The 10,157-nt window shown below is 25.0% G+C and overlaps 1 protein-coding gene across 3 annotated transcripts in view; it reads left to right on the top strand.

Moving 5' to 3' along the window:
• The first annotated feature begins 779 nt into the window (after window positions 1-779).
• LOC117171412 (zinc finger and SCAN domain-containing protein 26-like) overlaps window positions 780-10,157 on the top strand; it is a 42,169-nt gene continuing 32,791 nt past the window's right edge. Inside the window, exons 1-2 of one of the 3 annotated variants that reach the window (XM_033358713.1) lie at window positions 780-914; window positions 8,734-9,292. In XM_033358713.1, coding sequence (XP_033214604.1) covers window positions 8,803-9,292 — 490 coding nt within the window. In that variant the 5' untranslated portion in view covers window positions 780-914; window positions 8,734-8,802. Of the gene's footprint in view, window positions 915-1,100; window positions 1,371-8,733; window positions 9,293-10,157 lie in introns of those variants that run through there. The other 2 variants (XM_033358711.1, XM_033358712.1) reach the window with 2 other exon arrangements.

The following is a 10,157-nucleotide window of genomic DNA, read 5'->3' as shown; positions in this document are numbered from 1 at the left end:
GTTTTTCTTCTCTTGACTTTTTTTTCATATCATACGTTTTTTGGCTTAAAATTTTGATTTTTGGTTGATTTAAAAAATTAAAAAAATGCTATATCTCTGAGAATTTTCTTTTTATCAGAAAAAAAGTCATCAGGCGAAATTGTTTGTTCTTTTTAATACTGTGAATATCCATACATAGAATTTTCAAATTCAGAAAAAAGTGGTCTAAAAAATTTTCAAATTGCGCTCACTTTTTGAATTTTTATCAAAAATGGCTGGTTAACGAACTCATCCTTTTTTTAGGACCTAAAAAAAGTGTGCCAATGATGGATTCGATTCGTTCATTTTTTCGAGAGTTATCGTGTTTAAAGACGGACGGCCGGACAGACAGACGCCATCGTGAAAACCTGATTTTCGGATTCAGGGGGTCTCGAAACGTGTAGATCCGTTGAAAAACTGTGATGTCAAATTTCCGACAATTCTAATACTTTCTCAATCATAAATGATGAGAATGTAATAAATAAAGTTTTGTCCCATGCAATCGATATTATGGCTTGACCCTCGGCTTGCAGACATCTTGGATTTCTCCCACCAAACCTGAATTACCTAATTCGTCAGGAACCTAGATGTGAAACCCTATGTGAAGTATTAATTCAGGGGGGGGGGGGGAATATGAGGAACATAACCTCTAAAGCTTCAAAAGTGTGAAACTCCCGCAAAATGGACAACCGGAAGTTTTGCAATCGCCATTTAATTAAAATACACAATCCAGATTTACGTGTATGTGAGCTGTAAATCTAATGTGGCGTCAGTCGGTGAGGAAACACAGTGAAGAGAAAGAAGAAACGCCTGTGTTGTATCGACCGAGTAAAAATCATTTTTCATTTCCTGAGGCTTCGCTTTTCGTAATTTCCTAGCATAAAACGCCAGAAACGGTTCGTAGACATCTTCACAATTAGAATCTATTTCCTAATAATGAAGTTATTAATTGACTTCTATTTTTGAGATGCGTGAAGAGTACAGAATTTCAGATTCGTAGCCATCTTGACGATCCGTTGATAAATACTTGTTATTTTCATATTGCATACCGACTGCTGCATCTGCACGGAAACAATTTTTTTTTCTGCATTCTGCTGAGCAAAATTTGAGTTCGAATTTAGTCATTTTGAATTTTTAGTTCTTGTTCATTATTCGCGAAAATCTGTGATTTTTCTTCGAGACGGGATTCTTCATTTGTGCAATCATTGAAGTTTCTGTGCAAACCTAACTTGTTTTCAAGATTTTGTTTATATTTTGTGTTATAAATACAATAAATAAATGCCTTTTTTGTGTTATTGTGATTGTTTTTAAAATATCGATCTGTTCATTTGAGTGTCTATTTTTTATGGCGTGTGAGTGTAATTTTTGATGAATTTTATCGTTTCTAGAACTTTGTTTCATTTTTTTTGTTTAAATACTGTATTATGAATATTTTTTGTAGTGTTTTAGTATTTATGACATTTTGGATGATGATAATGTACTAAAGATGGGAATTCTAAGTTCGCATTAAAAAGTTGTGCCTGAAAATGTTATTGTTTTGTAGATAGGAAATTGGAGCAGCTCTCAGTGATACGAATAATCTTTTAAAATAACTGCGCTGATAAAAAAATTATTAACAAAACGGTTTCAAAAATTCATGGTTGCATGAACAGGTATCAACTAATTTTTTTAAATTTTCCTCCTGTAAATTAAAAGTGTAATCGTGATTTAAAAAAATGTGCCTTGCTCCGAAAGTATTATTGTGCCGGAGTTAAAAACTCGATTTTATATTTTCTGACGCTTTTTACAGTAGTGTGAGTTGCATTTTCAAAGAAAAAAAGATTCATTTTCTATCAGAAAATGCGAATTTCAACAAAATATATACATTTTTCACCAAAAGCTTAATTTTCAACTCAAAAAGATAAATGTTGAAGGGAAATTTAAAAGTTTAAATTTTGAGTTTAAAAACTTGATTTTCAGGAAAAAATAAAAAGCATTTTCAACAAAATAGTTAAATTCGTAACCAAAGAGATCAATTTTCAAAACAGAAGAATTCTCAACAATGTATATAAATTTTTTTTGCAAATAATTGAATTTTAATATTTTATTAGCTAGAAGAAAAAATATTTAGTGAAAATTAAAAAATACAATTTTCAAGTTAGAAAAATTGATCTTAAAAAAACTAATTCTTCACCAAAAAGATGAATTATTAACAACACATATACATTTTTAACAAAATAGTTGAATTTTTAACAAGAAAGATTTATTTTCTACCTGAAAAGATGAATTTTTAACCAAAAAAAATACACTTTTAAACGAAAAGTTATTGTTTTTCTAAATAAAAGTTCCGAAGGGAAATTGAAGCGATTAAATTTTTAGTTAAAAAACTTGATTTTCAACAAACTAAAAAAAGAATTTTCAACAAAATAGAGAAATTTTCAACGGAAAAGATTGTCAAAAAACTTTTAATTCAATGAAAATACATACTTTTTAAACAAAATCGTTGAATTTTAAAATGAATAGTGGATTTTTCCGCTCAGAAAGATGAACTCTAAACTAAATAGTTGATTTTTTTAAATAAAAAAAAGATAAATGTTGAAAAGCAAATGATGCGGTTACATCTTGAGCGGAAAAGATGAATTTTAAATACAGAAGAATAATTTTCTACCAAAAGAGCAGAAATTTCAACAACGCACATAAATTTGTTACCAAAACGTTAAATTTTTAACCAAAAAGGAGGCTTTTTTTATCAACGTACATGGATTTTAAATTAGATAGTTAAATTTGCAACGGAAAAGATAAACTTTTAACACAGAAGAATAATTTTAATCTAAAGAAGAATTTTCAACAACGCACATACATTTTTTACCAAAAATAGTTGCATTTTCTACCAGAACAGCTGAATTTTTAACGGTGGAGATTAATTTTTTACAAAAAAGACGAATTTTTAATAAAATCTATGAATTTTAACACAGAATAATAATATCTTAACTAAATAGTTGATTTTTTAAATAAAAAAGATAAATGTTAAAAAGCAAATGATTTTTTCTAACGACAAGATTAATTTTTTACCAAAAAATACGAATTTTTAACCAAATACATACATTTTAAATTATATTTTTAAATTTTCAACACAGAAAAAATTAATTTTTAACCTATTAGTTGATTTTTTAAATAAAAAAGATATAATTCGATGGAAAATTGAAACGATTAAATTTTCGGCTAAAAACTTGATTTTCAATAAATAAAATAAGAATTCTAAATAAAACATACATTTTTAACCAAATAGTTGAATTTTCAACTCGGAAAGATTTTGTTCTTATGAAAAAAGGTAAATTTAGTGAAAATGAATCAGTTAAATTTTCAGCTGAAAAACTTTATTTTCAACAAATTAAAGAAGAATTTTGAACCAAGAAGAAGAATTTTAAACATAAATAAATTTTCAAACAAATAGTAGAATTTCCAACCAAGAAGACCATTTTTCTTTATAGTGGGAATTTCAAACAGTTTTTTCCAACTGAAAATGTAACTACGTCATTTTTAGTTTAAAATTCATGTTCATAGATAAAAATTAATTTTGTAACATTATTTTTTCAACTGCAAATTAAACTATTTTATTTTTGGTAGAAAACTCATCTTCTTGGTTGAAAATTCAACATTTTAGCTAAAAAATTAACTATTTTGTTGTAATTTTTGTTTGTGGATTTATTTTTTTAACTAAACCTTGAATTATTCTATTACAATATTTATCATTTAAGTTGAAAATTCATCTCTTTGGCTTAACTTCTTTTTTTTTAGTTGAAAATTGGATGTTTCTTTAATTGAAAATCAAAATATTTATTTAAAAATTGATGTGTTTTGTTAAAGATTTATAATTTCAGTTAAAAATTCAACTATTGTCTTAAAACTTCCTTTTTTTTTTAAGTTGAAACTGAATCTTTTTGACTGAAAATGGAACCATTCTATTTTTGGTTGAAAATTGATGTTTATAGACAAAAATTCATTTTATTTAGCATTTTTTTTAAATTGAAAATTAAACTATTCTTTTTTTGGTATAAAACTAATCTTCTTCGTTGAAAATTTATCTTTTTGACTGAAAAAACTAAGTATTTTATTGAAAATTTGTCTTTTTTGGTAGACAATTAATTTTATTGGTTAAAAATTCATCGTTTTCGCTTAAAAACGGAACTGATGGGTTGAAAATTCATCTTTTTTGATTCAGGATTGAAATAGTTTGCTGAAAATTCGTCCTCTTCGGTTGAATTAAACTTTTCTTTATTTCAAAGTAGAAATTTTTTGGTTAAAATATCAAGAAAATCAGGATTCAACTATTTTGTTTAAAATTTCGAGTTTTTTTGGTTAAATTTAACTGGCAGAAAATTAATTTTTTGTTTGTGTAAAATTAATTTTTTAAACTAAAAACGTAAAAATTCCATTTTAAGTCTGTAAAGCTTATATTTTTAGTTAAAAATTCAACTATTTGGATGAAAATTTATCTTTGATTGAAATGATTGAAAATTAAATGAATAAATGTGATAAAATTATAATAAATATATACAAAATTATATTAAAATGTTTAAAGTTACATCTTTAGTCATCATTTTAGTTCGAAAATGTATTTATTTTGTATCAAATTCCTTGTTTTCGATTGAAAATTAATCCTTTATGGTAAAAAAAAGTCTTGAAAATTCATCTTTCTTTAATTTTGATTAAAAATTTAAAGTTTGTTTAATTATGAATTTGTTTGAATTATCAGGGCGGCGACTTGGTCGAAAAATGCCTGAAAATTTACTTCTGTTCGTAGCAAAATTCAAGTTTTCTTTATTTTAATAATTTTTGTCAATTTAGAAAATTTTATCTTTTAAATTAATCTGATTTTTCCTGAAAAGTTTACTTTTTGGTTCAAAATTAATTTTTGAAAATTAAAAATTAAAAAATTAAACTAGTTGGTTGAAAATGTATGTACTTTATTGTTAAAAATGTATGTTTTTGGCATAAAATTGTACTATTCCAGTTAAAGATTCATCATTTTAGATCAAAATCGATCAGTTGTTTTATTGAAAATTAATTTCTTCAACTCAAAATTTAACTGTTTAATTTTGGTCTAAACTTGATCTTTTCTAGTTTAAAATTCAACAATTTGGATGAAAATTTGTATTTTTTAATTAAAAATATAACTATTTTGTTGAAAATATATGTATTTTGTTAAACAATAAATTCTGTGTGGGAGATTATCTTTTTCTTTGAAAGTTAATCTTCTTGCTTAAAAATTCTTCTTTTCGGTTAAAAATATAAGTACTCCAGTTAAATTAAGAACAAAATTATTAAATTTTTGGTTAAAAAGATTTATTTTTTAGTTTAAAATTCGTCGATTATGGTGGAAATTAATTTTTTTGTTAAAAAATTCAATTGTTCTAGTTAAAGATTCATCATTATAGTTTTTAAAATTCATTTTTATTGTTTAAAATTGAACTATTCCAACTATTGAAAGTAATTTTTTTAACTGAAAATTTAACTTATTCCTATTGAAAATTCCACAGTTACTGTTGAAAATTCATCTGTTTGGTTAAACATTAATTTTTTTAAACTTAAAATGTAATTATTAAATTTTGGTTGACAATTTATCTTTTTTAATAAAAAAATAAACTAGTTGATTGAGAATTTGTCTGTTTTAATTAAAAATGTAACTGTTTCTTTAAAAATTCATGTAGTTTGGTTGAAAATTGAACTATTTCATTGAAAATCTGTTTTTTCGTGTGTTGAAAATTAATGTTTTTAACTGAAAGTTTAAATATTCCACTTTTTGACAAAAATAATATTTTTAGTGGAAAATTTAAGTCTTTTTTTCAAAATTTAATTATTTTGTAATGTTTTTGCTCTTTTTTATTAAAGGATGCTTAGAATGAATGTCATGAATTAAAATAAATGTTTGCGTTTTGCGGCAAATATCAATATGTTACGTTTAGCTGAGCAGGAAAATTGAAAAACTTGACCGGGAAACCCCCTGAAATAACAGGGTGCCGTTTAAAATCGACGAAATAAATTCCCGGTTTTTTCTCGATTGGAAAACATTTTTCACGCCCAAAAAATTTTCAAAATGATATAATTTTAAGGAATTTTAAGCTAGAAACATAAAATATTGAAAAATTGAAAAAAAATTAACTGTACACTTCTCAAATTAGAAAATCAATTATTTTCTTTTTAAATAGTTTAAGCATCCTTCGAAAGCATTTTATTTCAGTCTTGAGAAATCTATAAGTTGTTTTAAATTTGTTTTAAATTTTTAATTGTTTTGGAAATTTTTTCAGAACTTCTAAATATCTGTCAAAATTAGTTGAATTTGTACTACAATTTTCAGAAAATCCTGTAAATTTTAGAAAATGTCTGGACAATTTGGATGTATAAATATGAAAAACCTAAATGTAGATTTTCGCAGATTTTAAACAAAAAAAAAATTAGATTATTTTCAAGAATTGTGAAAGGCTTCAAAAGTATAAAAACATTTTCTTAAGATTTCTAGGAAAATTAAAAATAACTTTTCATTTTGAAAAGTTATATTAAGAGAATATTTAAAAAGTTTTTCAAAGATTTAAACAAAATTTTCAAAAAAGATTCTAGAAAATTTTAAGAAAACTTTCTAAAATTTGCATGATAATTTTTTTATCTTTTTAAAGCTACTAAACATCTCTTAAAATTACTCAAATTTTTGTGCAGTGTTCATTTGTAAATTATACATCAAAATTTTAAAATTTTACTTGCAAATTAAGCATTTTTCAAATACAACAATTAAAATTGTAACGTTCAAAGTTTAAGGGTTCTTCGAAATTTTAACGATTCCAGGGTTTCTATGTCAAACAATTTAGTTAAAGATTTTTTACTTTTAAATATTTTGTTTCAATTCACTTGTCTTAAATAAAAATTCAAATATTGCTCAATATTCAATAATTATTATTTTTTTTATTAAAAATTTCAAATTGAATATTTTAGACTGAAACAATATTTAAAAAATTCTTAATCCTTTAATTAATAATATATTATTATTTTTAATTTTAAAATTGTTTATACACTTTCAGTCACACGTTCACATTTGTTTAATGACTAAGACTTTCAAATTTAAACAGTTCAAGTTTGACCAATTTTCCAATTTTTTTAAGCTGAAAATGTAACCATTTAATTTTTGGTGAAAATGTTTTTTGAACTGAAATTGTAAGCTATTCCTGTTAAATATTCCGTCATTTTAGTTATAAATTGATCTCTTTGATTCAACATTAATGTTTTTAGATAAGATTTTAACAATTGAATTAATTGTTGAAAAATTATATTTTTTAGCTGAAAATTCACTTTTTTTTAGTATAAATTCGTCTTCCTGGTGGAAAATTCGACTACTATTCTGAAACTATGACTACTTTGTTTTAGATAATTTTTTTGTTTGTTAAAGATTCATAATTTTAGTTAAAAATTCATTAATTTGTTTGAAAATTTAATTTTTGGTTGACAGTTTTTCGTTTTTAGTTGAAAATTCATGTGTTTTATTGAAAATTCATCTTTTTTGTAGCGAATTATCTTTTTGGTTAAAAATTCATCTTTGTGGATGGAGATTTAACTATTGCGGTTAAAGATTGATTAATTAATTTGACTGAAATTTTAATGATTCCATTTTTGGTTGAAAAATGTTTTTTTTTTTTACTTCAAGAGTAAACTATTTGGTTGAAAATTGCTTTTGTATAGTTGAAAATTCAACTATTTGTTTGAGAATTCATATATTTTGTTGGAGAATCGTCTTTTTGATAGAAAATTCAACTATTTTGTTAAAAATTTATCTATCTTGTTAAAGTTGTAATATTTTTACAAGAAAATTAAGAAATTTTAAGTGGTTAAATGGATTTTAGAGACAAACCCAAGAAATGATTAGTTATTTTTTAGTACTATAAAATGAGATGGTTCTAATATATTTAAGAATATCTTTTCATATAATTTTCCAAAGCTTTCTAAATTAAATATATCAATTGAAGTCATAAAAACGAAAAAAAATCATATTTTGTAAAAAAAAACTTGCGAAACTGTATGCATATTCCGAGTCGATTGTTTAAAAAAATTGCAAAATATTTTAATAACTCTGTACTATAAAAAACTATTCCTGCAAAAAATTTAAAATACTTGCAGGGTGGCCATTTTAATCGATAAAATAAATTCCCGGTCCTTTCCCGGTTCTCAAACATTTTTCACGGTCAATGAAATTTGAAAAATGGAACACTAAATATTGCTAAATATTCAATAATTAATTTTTTTTATTTAAAAATTTCAAATTGAATGGGTTAAAATGGAATATTTTAGATTGAAACAATATTTTAAATCTAGTAAAATCCTTTAATTAAGAATATATTATTATGAAGTTATTTTTAAGTTGAAAATAGTTTATAAACTTTCAGTCATACGTTCACATTTTGAACTTATTTAAAATCGTTTTTATTCACTTTTTATTACTTGAATTACAAATAAATTAAAAACAAATTATTTATTGAATAAAAATGTTTTTTTAACTAAAATTTTCAAAATAAAAAAAATTCACTGTCATTTCTCGGTTTTTCCCAGTCTCAAGAAATTCCTCGGTCATTTACCGGTTTTCCCGATTTCCCGGTCCAGCGGCCACCCTGAATGAGCAGGAATTTGAATTCGTTCGCCGAATCGCCACCCTGATTTTCTTCAATTTTTATTTCACTTCGCGCTTTATTACAGATATTCACTGGAATATAATGATATGATCATTAGACTTGAGAGAAAAATTATCACGATTCGAAACCGGAAATGGCAATCAAAACAGAAATAGGCGAACGATCAATGACAGATATATTAGAGCAAGTAATTGACGGCAACGAGGTAATTTTCGAATCTGCGGATGGAGAAAATTCCGATGATGCTGAAGTTGATGAAATCGTGGAGATTATTGAAGAAATAGTCGAAGAGGAAGAAGTAGAGGAAAATGGGGAAAAGGAGGAAGCGCAAAATAATCAATCATTTCCTCAAAAATCAATCGAGGAGGAGGAAGAAATGATGGAGGAGGAATATCTGGAGGAATTTCAAGATATCGAAAAGAGAAAGATGATTTCCAGCAAGGAAAAACTCGAAGAGTATATAACTGATAATATCATTGAAAAAAGTCAGTCTGAAGACGCGAGAAATCGAGTTGGGAATGGAGTTTCTAACACAGATCCTACCCAGATTTTAGCTTATCATGTGGAAGAAGACTGGGAGGATGAGGAATTGGAACAAGCTGTTCAGTCTCAAGAATTAGCAAGTAGGTGTTATAAACGTAACAAGCTTCACAATTATTTCACCTTTTTCCAAAAAGTTCTACTTTTTTCGAGAAATTTTCTCTAGTTTTAAAATGTTTCCTCTATTTTTTTCATACTTGTGTACTTTAAACTTTTTCCCCTATTCCCCTTTTTAAAGAATTCTTCTTTTTTACCCGATTACAGGAAATTTTTCTCGTTCTTTTTTTTTCGTTAAAATGTGAATTGAATTAATAGAACCCTGTCGAAAAATCCAACTAATTTTGGCTCAAAGTTCATTTCTTGTTTTTGTTTAAAAGTCAACTTTTTGGTTGATAATTAATCTGTTTGCTTTGAGTCTTCAACTATTTTTTATCTTTCAGGACTGACCATTTTTTCTTGGTTATCAATTTAACTATTTTCTTGAAAATTCGTCTTTTTGGTTTGAAAGTTCATTTTCTTTGGTTAAAAATGCAATTGTTTGGTTGAAAAATAATCTTCTTATATTTTGTTAAGAAGTCGTATTTTTTGGTTAATTGTTTACATGGAAATTTAATTATTTTGTTGAATATTCAATTATTTTGTTTAAAGTTTAATCTTTTTGGCTGAAAATTTATCTTCTTGGGTTGAAAATTCAACTCCTTTGGTAGAAAATTGATATTTTAAGGTTGTAAATTAGTATATTTTTAGTAAAAATTTTATGTTTTTTGTTAAAAATCAATTTTTTGGTTGAAAATTAATCTGTTTTCGTCGAGTCTTCAACTATTTTCTTGAAAATTCGTCTTTTTCGTTTGAAAGTTCATCTTCTTTGGTTAAAAATGCAATTGTTTGGTTGAAAAATAATCTTCTTATATTTCGTTAAGAAGTCGTATTTTTTGGTTAATTGTTTAC

This window comes from Belonocnema kinseyi, chromosome 4, assembly GCF_010883055.1.
Source record: "Belonocnema kinseyi isolate 2016_QV_RU_SX_M_011 chromosome 4, B_treatae_v1, whole genome shotgun sequence".
Lineage (NCBI taxonomy): Eukaryota > Metazoa > Arthropoda > Insecta > Hymenoptera > Cynipidae > Belonocnema > Belonocnema kinseyi.
The sequence above is the reverse complement of the archived record's forward strand: the minus strand, read 5'-3'. Positions and strand labels throughout refer to the sequence as shown.